The 15,048-nt window shown below is 56.0% G+C and overlaps 1 protein-coding gene across 2 annotated transcripts in view; it reads right to left on the bottom strand.

Annotated features, from left to right (window-relative positions):
• Positions 1-15,048, bottom strand: part of FAM222A (family with sequence similarity 222 member A) — a 48,310-nt gene that overhangs the window by 17,366 nt on the left and 15,896 nt on the right. The window contains exon 2 of one of the 2 annotated variants that reach the window (XM_064168610.1): positions 3,029-3,147. In XM_064168610.1, coding sequence (XP_064024680.1) covers positions 3,029-3,110 — 82 coding nt within the window. In that variant the 5' untranslated portion in view covers positions 3,111-3,147. Of the gene's footprint in view, positions 1-3,028; positions 3,244-15,048 lie in introns of those variants that run through there. The other variant, XM_064168608.1, reaches the window with a different exon arrangement.

Below are 15,048 nucleotides of genomic sequence, written 5' to 3'. Positions count from 1 at the left end.
ACGCAGGGGTTCAAGCTGGGGAGGGAGCTTGGCTTGGCCACCACCACAGAATCACAGAATGGTGGGGCTGGATGTGAGCTCTGAAAGATCATTGAGTCCAACCCCCCTCTTGCCAAGGCAGAATCATCTGGATAAGGTCATGCAGCAACACATCCAGGTGGGTTTGGAATGTCTCCAGAGACTCCACCACCTCTCTGGGCAACCTGCTCCAGGGCTCCAGCACCCTTCAACTAAAGAAGCTCTGCCCAGCCCTGAGAGATGTGCCACAGTTTGGGGGGGGAGGACAAGCTTCAAGTGTGGTCCTGCAATGAGGGATGGGATGTGAAGAGTCAAAAAACCCCAACTCTGGTGTCCCACAGTCAGACCTCTGCAACCTTCTCTCCTACCAGCACGGCTCGGGGACCACCCCAGCACCTCCCAGAATGCCCAAGAGCAGCTCTTCCCACCTGTGGGTGCCTTGCCAAGCAGTGACACCACACACAGGCACCAATCCATGAGATTCCCAAGGTCTGGCACCCTGATGGGTGCTCAAGTGACACCAGCCCACTAAGACCCCTGACTGCTGGGCAGCCCCATGGGTGCCCAGGGCCAAACAGCTGGTGGGGCTGGTCTGCCAAGACCCACACACACCCCCCCAAACACTGCAGCCCAAAGGGTTCTCAGAAGGTATCAATCTGCTGAGATGCCCAAGTGCTGATAAGCCCAATGGGTGTTGGAGGGGCACCAGCACAGCAAGACCCCCAAAATCTGACACCCTGGTGGATGCTTGTGGACACCAATCTGCCAACACCCTCAAGATCAGACACCCTGGTGGGTGCCCAAGGGCAAATAGCTTGGGGGGCACCTGTCTGCTGTGACCCTTAAGGTTCAACATCCTGATGGGAGCTTGAGGGGCATCAATCCCTCAAGATCTCCAAGAACCAACACCTCAATGCAGGCTTGGGGGACACTGCTCCATCAAGACCCCCAAGAACTGACACCCAGGGGCTGCTTGGTGGGCACAAATCCATCAAGACCTCCAAGAACCAACACTTCAATGGGTGCTTGGTGGGCACCAATCCATCAAGACCCCCAAGGACTGACACCTGATAGGTGTCTCAAGGGCAAACAGCTCAGGGAGGGGGGCAGCAATCATGCCCACCCCCACAATCACCCATGCACCCACCTTTCCCACCTCACCTGCAACTCTGGGACACTGGGTACCCATCACCCTGCTCTGCCCTCAGTGCCCTGTGATGCTGCAGTGAAGCTTGGGGGTTTTCTATCCTTAAAATGCCCTCTCCTGGCTGCCAGTGTGACCCAATCCCCACCAGACTCATGCTGGGGGCAGTCCTTTGAGTATCTGAACCTCATCCAAACCTGTGTCAGGGTGGGGGTTACCCAAGTAGAATCATAAAATCAACCATGTTGGAAGTGACCTCCAAGCTCAGCCAGCCCAACCTAGCACCCAGCCCTGGCCAATCAACCAGACCATGGCACTAAGTGCCCCAGCCAGGCTTGGCTTCAACACCTCCAGGGATGGTGACTCCTGCCCTGAGCCTCCTCTGCTGCAGGCTGCACACCCCCAGCTCCCTCAGCCTCTCCTCACAGGGCTGTGCTCCAGGCCCCTCACAGCCTTGCTGCCCTTCTCTCAACACCTTCCAGCACCTCAACATCTCTCTGCAATTCAGGAGCCCAGAACTGGACACAGCATTCAAGGTGTGGCCTGGGCAGTGCTGAGCACTGGGGCACAAGAACCTCCCTTGTCCTGCTGCCCACACTGCTCCTGAGCCAGCCCAGGATGCCATTGGCTCTGCTGCCCACCTGGGCACTGCTGCCTCAGCTTCAGCTCCTCTCTCCCAGCACCCCCAGCTCCCTCTCTGCCTGGCTGCTCTCAGCCACTCTGGCCCCAGCCTGTAGTGCTGCTTGGGGTTGTTGTGACCAAAGTGCAGAACCCTGCACTTGGCCTTGTTCAGTCTCATCCCATTGGCCTCTGCCCACCCATGCAGCCTGGCCAGGTCCCTCTGCAGGGCTCTCCTACCCTCCAACAGCTCCACACCTGCTGCTAGCTTGGTGTCATCTGCAAACTTACTGCTGCTGGACTCAATCCCTTCATCCAGCTCATCAATGAAGATATTGAACAGGACTGTGCCCAGCACTGATCCTTGGGGGAACACCAAGTAGAGGGACAAAAAAACCCCAAAAGACACCCAACAAACCATCTCAGGGGAAAAATGAAGATGCTTAAACCAGTGGCAGCCAAACAAGCAGCTTCAGCAGCTGATTTGTCTTCAGCTGAGTGAGGTTTGAATAAGAAAGAAAGAAAAAAAAAAGAAAGAAGAAATAAATAAAAATCCAACTGAGAGCAGCAGGAAGAAAGGAAGGGGATGGGGGTGGGGGAAAATCTCCCCTCCCTTCTTTAAAACACACAATTCATCACTGGAGGAGCTGAATATGTCTTTCCCAGGCAGGGTGGAGGTGAGGGAGGGAGGGAGGGAGTGGGGGAGAGAGAGAGAGAGAGAGGGGAGGAGGTCAAACTTCCCTCCCCCCTCTCTCTGCCTAAAGCAGCCTCATTAAATATACATTTAATCAGGGTTGGGATTGAGAGACAAAAGGCTGGGGAGAGACAGGTGCTTTGCTGGAGTGACCTTTTGGATCCCATTTGAATGTAACTGGTTTACAGCTTATCTGAAAGGCCAGCTCCTGGGGAAGGAGAGCTGCAGCGAAAATCAGGGAAGTAATTAGGGGAAGGGGAGGTCGAGGAAGGGGGTGGGAGAGGTTTGGAGAGGGCTGCATCTTCCTCTGCCATCCTGCAGCCCAGACAGCTCTGCTACAAAGTTCCACTTATCAAGCAGAGCAACCCGATTTAATTTGCTTATCTTGTCTCCTTCCTCCAACCTCTTCCCCCCCCCCTCCCCTCCCCTTCTTCTTCCTCCCCTGCTTCTCCTGCTCTCTTTAATTATCAATTAAATCAATGTCTCTTTCAATGAAGGAAGCAGCATCAAAGTCGGTGACACCCCCTCCCCCACCCCCAGCTCTCAGCACTTACACTTGCGTGGCTCCAGCGCCTTGTTGGGGCAGGGGAGATGTTGGGCTGGGGGGTTCTGGGTCCTCTGCAGACAGGCCAGCATGGTCTGGCTGTGGTGGTGGGCAGTGCCACCCTGGGTCCTGCCAAGAGAAGAGAAATGCCAGTGAGGTGAGGGGACTTGTCCCCTACCACTGCCCATCCCACTTTCTGCCCACCCAGCTGCTTCTCACCACTCTTCTGCCCATCCAACCACTGCCCACCAACCTTCTGCTCACCCAGCTGCTTCCCACCACCCTTGTGCCCACCCAGCCACTGCCCACCATCCTTCTGCTCACCCAGCTGCTTCCCACCATCCTTCTGCCCACCCAGCCACTGCCCTCCACACATTCTGCCCACTCAGCTGCTTCTCACCACCCTTCTGCCCACCCAATCACTGCCCACCATCTGCTTCCCACCACCCTTCTGCCCACCCAGCCACTGCCCACCATCCTTCTGCTCACCCAGCTGCTTCCCACCATCCTTCTGCCCACCCAGCCACTGCCCACCACCCTTCTACCCACCCATCTACTTCCCAACACCCTTCTGCCCACTCAGCTGCTTCTCACCACCTTTCTGCCCACCCAGCCACTGCCCTCCACACATTCTGCCCACTCAGCTGCTTCCCACCATCCTTCTGCCCACCCAACCACTGCCTTCCACCCTTCTCTCCACCCAGCCACTCCCCAGGCAGAGCAGTTGGGACAAGAGCTGGCAGTGCCCACCAAGGGCACACACAATGCTGAGAGTCCCTGTGGAGATGGAGAAATAACTCAGAAAGCCTGAAATAAATCTGCAAGTAGCTAAAATAAAGATGAAGGTCTCAGTGGGTGATTTATAGGTGATTTAGGGCTCCAAAGATGCTGAGGAGCCTGGAGCAGCTCTGTGAGGAGGAAAGGCTGAGAGCCCTGGGGCTGTGGAGCCTGCAGAAGAGCAGCTCTAGAGGGCATCTGAGCAATGCTCAGCAAGAGCTAAAGGATGGGGGGCAAGCTGCTGTGGATGCCCCTGCTTGAGCAGGGAGGTTGGACTGGATGATCTGCAGAGCTCCCTTCCAACCCTGATCTGCAGAGCTCCCTTCCAACCCTGATCTGTAGAGCTCCCTTCCAACCCTGATCTGTAGAGCTCCCTTCCAACCCCTACCGTGCTGGGATTTGACATGATTTGTACTCCCTGCAAAGCTTCCCACCAGGATGGGGGCAGAGCTGGGGCATCCCTTGGCACCACATCCCTGGCAGTGCCAGACTGCTCTGCCTATGTGCCAGTCAGCACCTCCCAGCAGCAAATGACCCTGTCAGCTCCAGCCAAGGCTGGGTAAGGATGGTGTGAAAATGCCACTCAGGGTCCTGGGATCTGTCGCCAGCTCCCAGCTGGCATCAAAATCAGCTTGATGAAAGCTGGAGGGGTCAGGCCAAAGTCATCAGTGCCACTGCTCTGCTAATTGTACATCCCTGATGAGCTGCCACGGAGGGCAGGAACTGTCACCAGTTGCTGCTGACACCTCCCACTGCTCTGGCTGGCACCAAGGCTGATATCTGCTGCTTGGAGAGAGCAGGGAGACGTGGACAGGAGTAGCAGAAAAGCAGGCAGTGGTGCCAGTCCCCTGGCATCACAGCTTCTGAACCATCACTCTTCTGAGGGCTGGAGGTCACAAGTAGGTGGCATGGCTGGAGGTCTTGTCTGGGTGGCACAGCTGGAGCTCTTGGGTAGGTATCACGGCTGGGTGGCACAGCTGGAAGTCTCAACTGGGTATCATGGCTGCATGGCACAGCTGGAGGTCTGGGCTGGGTATCATGGCTGCATGGCACAGCTGGAGGTCTGGGCTGGGTGTCATGGCTGGGTGGCACAGCTGGAGATCTAGGCTGGGTATCATGGCTGCATGGCACAGCTGGAGGTCTGGGCTGGGTGTCATGGCTGCATGGCACAGCTGGAGGTCATGGATGAGTGGCACAGCTGGGCACATCACTTCCTCACAGGCAAACAATCTTCTGCAGCCACCCAGGACATGTGCCACATTCCCTGCTGCTGGCAAGAAGGCTGCATGGCATGGTGGCCTCAGGCACACACTGGCACAGCTTGTGACCATCACCCAGCAGGCAGCAGAGCACAGATGGGTGTTCCTCAAGCTGTGCCCAGGACCCACAGTGAGTATCAATACCACAGTCCCTGAGCTGGTTGCTGAGGACCCACAGTGGGTACCAGTGCCACAGTCCCTGAGCTGATTGCTCAGCACCCACAGTGGGTATCAGTGCCACAGTCCCCAGGCTGATTGCTCAGCACCCACAGTGGGTACCAGTGCCACAGTCCCCAGGCTGATTGCTCAGCACCCACAGTGGGTATCAGTGCCACAGTCCCCAGGCTGATTGCTCAGCACCCACAGTGGGTACCAGTGCCACAGTCCCCAGGCTGATTGCTCAGCACCCACAGTGGGTACCAGTGCCACAGTCCCTGAGCTGATTGCTCAGCACCCACAGTGGGTACCAGTGCCACAGTCCCTGAGCTGATTGCTCAGCACCCACAGTGGGTATCAGTGCCACAGTCCCCAGGCTGATTGCTCAGCACCCACAGTGGGTACCAGAGCCACAGTCCCCAAGCTGATTGCTCAGCACCCACAGTGGGTATCAGTGCCACAGTTCCCAGGCTGATTGCTCAGCACCCACAGTGGGTATCAGTGCCACAGTCCCCAGGCTGATTGCTCAGCACCCACAGTGGGTATCAGTGCCACAGTCCCCAGGCTGATTGCTCAGCACCCACAGTGGGTATCAGTGCCACAGTTCCCAGGCTGATTGCTCAGCACCCACAGTGGGTATCAGTGCCACAGTCCCCAGGCTGACTGCTCAGCACCCACAGTGGGTATCAGTGCCAGACCCAGGCCCCTCCTGAGGAGCCTGAACACCTCACCCTGCTCGCCCCACAACTACCAACTCAGTGAAGGGAGAGAAATTCACCAGCCAAAGGTGTGAGGAGGAGCAAGAGCAGGGTTGGGAGGCAGCAGGGCCAGAGGTGGGGGGGAAGAGGAAAGCATCTTGCAGCGAGCAGGTGCCTGGAGAACCCAAATTGTGCTGTTTTCTCCTAATAATGAAGTATTCATGAGTAAAAGCCTTCTTTTTATTTTTTCCCCCTTGCCTTTTTTTTCCCCCTCCCCCCCCCCTCCCTCCCTACTTTCTGAAGATCCTAATTTCACAACAAGCTCCTTGTTACCAGGCAATTATCCCAATCCTGCATCTCTCTCTCTCTCTCCCCTAGATTCCATCTGTCCTCGCCGCTCTCTAAATGAAAGACAATCATGTAACCACCTTTCATTATTCACTATTTTACTTGCAGCAGCAGCAAAAAAAAAAGAGAGAGAGAGAGAGAGAAAAAAAAAATAATACTAATAAAAGGTACCCTGAAATGATTTCCTCTGAAAGGGACTTTTATTCAGTTTCAAAACCAATTTTCTCCTATTACTGTCTTAAAGGAGGAGTGGAGGAGGGGGGGGAGGGAGGGAAAAAAAAGGGGGAAAAAAAAAAAAGAAGGGGAGAAGAGAAAGAGGGGAAGGGGGGGGGAAGGGCAGGGAGGTGTTTTTATTTCGTGCATTACATCTCCTTTGTTAAGGCAGCCTGCAGCCAGGGGAGCAGCCGGATCCATTTGCTGGCGTCGCTTACTGGTAATTTTCGAATCTGCCCGTTCCAATCAGGCAGGAATTAAGGCAGTTTGAGGAAGAGAATGAAGTGCTTCTCTTTCCCAGCCTTCCCAGGTTCCCTTTGGACTGCCAAGGAGCTCGTGACTCTTCCTCTCCTTCCTCCCAGAGGGATTTTTCAGGGGGGTTTGTTACTCAGCCCCCTCCTCGCCCCCAAGCCTGTTCCCCAGGCTGGTGGAGTCATAGATTGCACATGGAGCTGGAAGGGACCTACCGAGGGCATCTTGTGCAGCCTCCCTGCAGCCAGCACAGGCATCCCCAGCCAGAGCAGGCTGCCCAGGGATGCATTGAGTCTGAGCTTGGATGTCTCCAGAGGTGGGGGTCTCAACGGCTGCGCCAGTGTCTCCTCACTGTCCTGCTGTCCTGCTGTCCAACCTAAGCCTGCTCTGCTTCACTTTCAAACCACTGCCCCTTGTCCTACCCTTCTGAACAGTCTCTCTCCCCAGCCTTCCTGTTGCCCACTTCAGTGTGAAATGCAGCTCTAAGGTCTCCCCAGAGCCTTCTCTCCTCCAGCTCTCCCAGCCTGTCCTTGTAGAGAGGTGCTCCAGCCCTCTGATCATCTTTGTGGCCTCATCTGGACCTGCTCCACATCCCTCTTGTGTTGGGCCCTGCAGGTGAGGTCTTACCCGAGCAGAGTGGCAGAATGCCCTCTCTCCACCTCTGGTCACACTGCTTTTGATGCAGCCCAGGATGCCACTGTCTTTCTGGGCTGCAAGTGCCCATTGCTGGCTCATATCCAGCTCCTCATCCACCAGGTCCCCTATCATCCCCACCCTGGCACGTGCCCATCACACCAACCCTGGCCCTGTGGGGTTGGGCATGGGTCAGGACACCTGTGGTCATGTGTGGGAGGCTGGCACCAGGCACCTGAGCCTCACCTACGCAGTAACCTTGGGGCTGGTGTCCTGCTGGGTGTCACCATCTGGACGATTAGTGGATGGACGTCACCTCCTCCCCTGCACCTTGCTGGGATGATGCCTCATGGCACTGTCCCTATGTGCTTATCTTCGTGTCCCTGGCCCTGTCCTTGTGCCCCAGGCACGGCTTTAGTGGCACCATCTGATCCCTGCTGCTCCCCAGGGAACAAGAACAAAGCACCCAGGGGTGCCATGGGGCAAGCTGAAAGGCCAAGCAGCCCCCAGGGCACAGGATGTGGCCACTGCTGGGTCACCAAATCTGGATGCCAACAGGAGGGAGGGTGAAGACACAGCCCCAGCCCAGGGAAAGGAGGATGCTGGTGACCAGGCACCCTTAGGTGCTGCTGCATCTGGGCACCCATCAGTGGGGTCCCAGCAGCACCCTGTTGGAGCCATCCTGACCTCAGGCAGCAGCAGCAGCAGCAGCAGCAGCAGCAGCAGCAGCAGCCAGCAGAGATGCAGGAGCCAGATGCCAAACTAAATAAAGCCTCCCATTAATCCAGCCCCCAGCCCTGCCCCTGTCTCCCAGTGTCACACAGTGGGGACAATTTTTCTGACAGCTCCACCCCACCTTCACAGGCAAGCTTCAGAAGCACAAGGAACACAGTGCCACCCTGGCACCCTGTTGGGTACCCCCTGTCTTCCTCCTTGGAGGCCCTAAAGGAGCCATAGAATCATAGATTCAAGCAGGTTGGAAGAGACCTCCAAGCTCAGCCAGCCCAACCTAGCACCCAGCCCTGGCCAATCAAGCAGACCATGGCACTAAGTGCCCCAGCCAGGCTTGGCTTCAACACCCCAGGCACAGCGACCCCACCACCTCCCTGGGCAGCCCATTCCAATGCCAATCACTCTCTCTGCCAACAACTTCCTCCTAGACCTCCCCCTGGCACAACTTGAGACTGTGTCCATAGGTGAGTGGGTGGGTTACCTGGCACAATGGGCATCTGTGCCACGGTGGCATTTTGTTAATGCCACTCAGAAAAGCCCCTGAATCAGCTGATGGGAATTGGGAGCTGGCTTAGTTAGCTCCATCTGCATGGGAACTAATTCCAATCAGCAGGATCCGATTTAGCTCAAGCTGCTCTGCCTCTTCCACGCCACCAAAGACAACACTCAGCAGTTTTGGAGTCCCCACAGCCTCTGCCCAGCCCACACCAGTGGCCTCATGGTACAGAGGCAGTGTCCCCACTCTTGGGGACACCAGGAGTGGGGTCTCTCACCGACTGCAGGAGCAGCATTCCTCGATGCCATAAACGGGGTCCCTTGAGGACACCAAGAAGGGGGTCTCCTGGAGACACCAGGAGCAAGGTCCCTCAGGGCCATGAGGAATTGGGTTCCTCAAGGATGCCAGAAGCAGGGTCCCCCAGGGATGGCAGGACTGGAGTCCCTCAGGGATATGAGGAATAGAGTTTCTTAGAGATGTCAGAAGCAGAGTTCTCCCCAGGCATAGATTGGAATGCTTCAGGGGTGCCAGGAGCAGAGTCCCTCAGAGATACCAGGAGCTGGGTCCATCAGACATGGCAGCAGTGAGGTTCCTTGTGGACTCCAAGAGCACAATCCCTTGGGGATGCCAGGAGCTGAGTCCCTCAGGCATGGCAGCAGCAGAGTGCTTTGTGCACACCAAGACTGGGGGCCCTTGAGGATGCCACAAGTAGGGGATCCTTCTGGGATGCCAGGAACTGAATCCCTCAGGGCTGCCAGGAGCTGGGTCCTTCAGGGATGCCAGGAGCTGAGTCCCTCAGGCATGGCAGCAGCAGAGTGCTTTGTGTACACAAAGACTGGGAGCCCCTGGGGATGCCACAAGTGGGGGATCCTTCTGGGCTGCCAGAAACCGAATCCCTCAAGGATGCCAGAAACTGAATCCCTCAGGGATGCCAGAAACTGAATCCCTCAAGGATGCCAGGAGCTGGGTCCCTCAGGGATGGCAGCAGAGGGGTGCTTTGTGCACACCAAGACTGGGAGCCCCTGGGGATGCCACAAGTGGGGGATCCTTCTGGGCTGCCAGCAACTGAATCCCTCAGGGCTGCCAGGAGCTGGCTCCCTCAGAAACACCCAGAGCAGAGTCATCCCCCCAGTAACCCCAACCCCCACTACTCCCCATCCCCAGCATCACCCCACTCCATCCCTCTCCAGCCCCCCTCTCTGGTTGCTCGTCCCCACCCCCAGGCTGGCTGATTTGCAATCCCTATCTCTCCATCTCACTATTTATAAGCCCAAGGTCTTTGTGACTTTAATAACAATAAAAAAAAACACCTCACCCCACCCTCCCCTCTCTGTCTAAAAACCCCTCTCCCCCTCTCCATGATGGGAGGGTTTGGCACCTCCTCTGACATCAGCAGCTGATAAGTCTGGCTTATCTCCTCGGCGAGCCCAGCGAAGGTCCCTCCGGCGAGATAAGGCCTGCGCAGCTGTCGATGGAGGCTTTTGCAGGCAAGGATTTAGATAAAAGAAAATGTGATGGGACGAGGCTGGGGGTGTGGAAGGAAGGGAGGGGGGGGGGAAGGGAACTTCTAAAGTCTCCTCAGCTTGAACTGGGTCTGGCTGGGCAGCAGCAAGCCTCGGGCGTGGGAAAAGCGAAGGATGAGGGCTTGGTGAGCATCCAGGCTTTGGTGCAATAGAGAATCCATCACAGAATCATAGAATCAGCCAGGGTTGGAAGGGACCATAAGGATCAGACAGTTCCAACCCCTCCCTGTTATGGGCAGGGACACCTCACATTAGAGCAGGTTGTCTAGAGTCTCATCCAGCCTGGTCTTAAACACCTCCAGGCTTCCACCACCTCCCTGGGCAACCCATTCCAGGCTCTCACCACCCTTATGGTGAAGAACTTCTTCCTAACATCCAGTCTGAAACTCTCCATTTCCAGCTTTGTTCCTTTCCTCCCAGTCCTATCCCTACCTGACAGCCTAAAAAGTCCCTCCCCAGCTTTCTTGTAAGCCTCCTTCAGATGCTGAAAGGTCACAATGTGAGCATCCTTCCCCAGGGGGGTGTCTGGGTAGCCTGGGGTGCAAAGCCCATTGGAAAAAGAAAGGAGGTTTTGGGGGTGGGAGAGGAACAGAGGCAGGAATGGGGACGCTGCAAAGCTCTCAGACTCAGCCTGCTGTGGCTCTCCCCCACTCACAGATATTAAAAGCCAGTGCTGGGTTCAACACAAGGACAGAAGGTGATCAGGTCAACCTGGCTTCTGACAGTGCCAGTCAGACAGACAGACAGACAGCGTGGGAGTGAGGGCAAGGCTGGCAGCAGCCCTCACAAGCTGGCAACGCTGGGGCCTGGTGTGCCAATGGAAACCCCACCAGCAGTGCCACGGTGCCAGGGCTACCTGCTGCAACCAGGGACACCTTTGTCCCTCATCCCTCAGAGCTGGGGTGGAGGAGGAACCTACCACCCCACTGAGCTGGGGACATTGAATCATAGAATCATAGAGTCAGGGTTGGAAGGGGACCACAGAGGTCACCCAGCTCCAATCCCCCTGCCATGGGCAGGGACACCCTGCCCTAGATTAGGATTGGAGGGACAGATGCCCTGCCAGAGGCACAGCCAGCATCCCTGGGCTACATGGACCTTAGTTTCCCACCAGAACTGGCTCCCCATCAGAACTGGTTGCCCTTCAGAAGAGGTTTCCCATCAGAAGTGGTTTCCTATCCCTCCTCTGAGGATGAGGAAGGTTTGCCCTCCATGCACAGAGGGTGCCCACCCTATGCCAAGCCAAGCAGGATCTGGGTCAGTGTTGCCACCTGGCACCATGGTGATGTTGGCAGCTGTTAGTGCCAGCTTGTGCCTGTCCATCTTCCACCTAGATTCACAGCAGCAGAGGGCACTGAATGCTCTGCCCAGTTCTGGGCTCCCCAGTTCAAGGAGGACAGGGACTTGCTGGAGAGGAGACAGCAAAGGGCTGCAAAGATGCTGAAGGGCCTTGGAAGATCTCTGTGAGGAGGAAAAGCTGAGGGAATTGGGGGTTTGGAGTCTGGGAAGTGCAGACTGAGAGGGATCTGATCAATGCTGATCAATACTTCGAGGGTGGGTGTCAGGAGGATGGCACCAGGCTTTTATCAGTGGTGCCCTGAGACCTGTCACAAGGGGTGATGGGCACAGACTGGAACATCAGAAGTTTCCTCTGAACATGAGGAGGAACTTCTTTAATTTAAGGGTGAGGGAGCCCTGGAGCAGTGATGGATCTCCATCTCTGGAGACATTCCAAACCAACCTGGATGTGTTCTTGTGTGCCCTTCTCTAGGTGCCCCTGACTTGGCAGGGGGGTTGGACTGGATGTCTCCAGAGGTCTCTTCCAACCCCTACCATTCTGTGGTTCTATGAGCAACTCCTCAGCAGGTGAGCACAGGAACCACAGGATGGGTTGGGTTGGAAGAGTCCTTTTGAGACCATCCAGTTCCAACCCCCCTGCCATGGGCATGGACACCTCTCACTAACCCAGGTTGCCCAAAGCCCCCTCCAATCTGAACACCTCCAGGGAGGGACCATCCACAACATCCCTGCACCACCTGCTCCAGTGTCTAACCACCTTCACTGGAAAGGAAAGATCACCCCCAACCACAAAACCTGAGGGAGGCACCCAGAAGTTTTGGTGCCAGGGGCTGCACTAAAGCATTGGCAGGGTGCCACCAGCCGCGCCACGACCTTCCCGGTGCCCGCTGGCAGCTAATCCGCTCCTCTCCGTGTGCTCCAGCCCCAGGCCTTTCAGGGGGCCCTGTTAATAATTAAATGTTAATCTAAAAAGCAATTTTAGCTGCAGAGCTGCAGATCTGGTTAGAGATTACATTAGCATGGCAGAGTCAAGGGTAATTTTCTCTAACCCCTCTTGTGATCTTTAAAACCCGCAGATCTTAAAGCAACACCGGCTCCTCTCTGATTAAAACTGGGAGCTGGGGTTTGCCAGGGATAATGATGCTGGAAGTGATTATTGCACTGCTTGGGATCTCACTGGGGAGGCAGAGGGGGAGCTTTGGGGGAGGAAGGGGGCTGGGAGGTTGGAGGAGCAACCTGTGCCCTGCAGCCATGGGGAAATCGTTTGGGTTGGAAAAGCCTTCTAAGGGAAGTGCAAGCGGCAGGGCGAGGGAAGTGAATCCTCCCTCTCTGCTCTGCACTGGTGAGACTGGGTGAGGCAGTCAGTGCCAAGGTCTGGTTGACTGGACAGGGCTGGGTGATAGGTTGGACTGGATGAGCTCAGAGGTCTCTTCCAACCTGCTTGATTCTATGACCCCACCTGGAGTACTGCGTCCAGTTCTGGAGCCCCTGTTAGAAGAGGGCTATGGATATGCTGGAATGCATCCAGAGCAGGACCACGAGGATGATCAGAGGGCTGGAGCTGCTCTGCTATGAGGAGAGACTGAGGGAGTTGAGGCTGTTCAGTCTGAAGAGGAGAAGGCTCTGAGGTGACCTCATTGTGGCCTTTCAGTATCTGAAGGGGGCTACAAGAAAGCTGGGGAGGGACTTTTTAGGCTGTCAGGTAGGGATAGGAGCGGGGGGAATGGAACAAAGCTGTAAATGGGGAGATTTAGACTGGGTGTCAGGGAGAAGTTCTTCAGCATGAGGGTGGTGAGAGCCTGGAATGGGTTGCCCAGGGAGGTGGTGGAAGCCTCATCCCTGAAGGGATAGCCAGGCTGGATGAGGCTCTTTGCAGCCTGATCTAGTGTGAGGTGTCCCTGCTCATGTCAGGGGGTGTCTGGAACAAAGTGATCCTTGTGGTCCCTTCCAACCCTGACTGATTCTCCTATTCTATGACCATCCAGTCCAACCACCATGGCCACCAAACTGTGTCCCTTAGCACCACATCTATGTGTTTCTTGAACAACTCCAGTACCTCCCTGGGCAGCCTGTGCCAATCCCTGACCACTCTTGCAGCAAAGAAACTTCCTCATCTCCAACCTAACCCTCCCCTGGCACAACTTCAGGCCATTTCCTCTCATTTGTCAACCTGATACCAGGGAGAAGAGACCAACCCTCACCACACTCCAACCTCTAATGAGATCTTCCTTCAGCCTCCTCTTCTCCAGATTGAACAGTCCCAGCTCCCTCAGCTGCTCCTCCCCAAACCTGTTCTCCAGACCCTTCTCTAGGTGAAGAGATCAGGACTGGGTTGGCACTGGTAAAACTGCACCCTCAGCTTGAGGGTCTGAACCTTGGGGCTCAATCCTGCTCAGCTGCATGCTCCTGGGGTCACTCAGACCTAAACTTCTTCATCGTCACCCACCCCATGAGACAGAGCCTGCAGGGAAACTCCCATGGAGAATGTGCACACACCCACTGGTGCACATCCCAGTGGAGGTGTGGGTGGACATCTCACCAGGGCTGTGGGTACAAAAGCCTCTCCTGAGTGCACCCTGCACAGAGAAGGGATGGGATGGGACTGGAGAGTCTACTCCAGCACTGAGGACACCCTGAGGCACATGGGGCCAGCCAGGGCCAGGCACTGCTCCTGTCCCCATCTCAGCCTCACCCTGGGGGCAGCTGTTGTTGCTCCCCACTTCCTGCTGCCTTCACTTATGAAGGAAACATTTTGCTGCCCAACTGCCAGCTGGATAGGTGGCTTTTTGGAGCTGCCATGACACCAGGGTGGCACAGAACTCACCAGCCATGGCACAGTCGACAGAGTGGCACTGAGAGCTACAAGCCCACACTAGGACTTGGCCAGAGCATCCCATCACTGCTGGGACCTTAGGGCAGCAACAAGGGGAGGTCTCTGCTATCCATCCCAGAGGTTTCTCCTCCTGTGGCAGCTCCAAGGAGAACCTCCTGGGATTGTGCAAGAAAATCACCACCAAAAAACACCCCAAAATTGCCTTTTGTTCACAAGCAGGGTGGGAAAGAGACACAGAGCAGGAGACACAAGCAAACCACCTCCTGACCAGTACAAACAACCCCGACGGAAGAAACAAAGGTGAGAGATGAGTCCATAAGAAGGGAATTAAACCCAGGGACTGGAGTGCTGCTGAGCATTTGCAGACCTCCTCATGCAGGGCTCGGGCAGCCTGGTTAAATTTATGTGTCAGCTTTAAGGAGGCCTCTCATCAAATGAGCTATTTTGGGCAGAGATTAAAGATCTATTTTAGCTGCGAGCAGGAACAGCTCTCGAACAGGTTAATAATGATCCTGGAAACTCAAGAGTTGTCTCCAGCACCCTGCAGCTCTGGGCAGCATTGGTGGGTTCCTGTGGGTCTCTGAGATGGGTGGGTCAGGGACCTCAGTGCAATGTCCCTCCCTGACCTGCTGCCATCCTGCCACAGAGGAGGAAAGCCTGGTGCTGAGGAGGAGCAGCCGCGGCGCTGAGCTGCGGTGGGTAATTGGAAGTGGCAGATGCTGGCACAGTGCTGCTGAGAAGGTCATTCCATGGGACTGGGAATGGAATGCCAGGAGCAAAGCGTGGAGCAGCCCTGTTAGCAAAGGTCAGG

The sequence above is a fragment of the Pogoniulus pusillus genome, chromosome 30 (genome assembly GCF_015220805.1).
Source record: "Pogoniulus pusillus isolate bPogPus1 chromosome 30, bPogPus1.pri, whole genome shotgun sequence".
NCBI lineage: Eukaryota > Metazoa > Chordata > Aves > Piciformes > Lybiidae > Pogoniulus > Pogoniulus pusillus.
The sequence above is the reverse complement of the archived record's forward strand: the minus strand, read 5'-3'. Positions and strand labels throughout refer to the sequence as shown.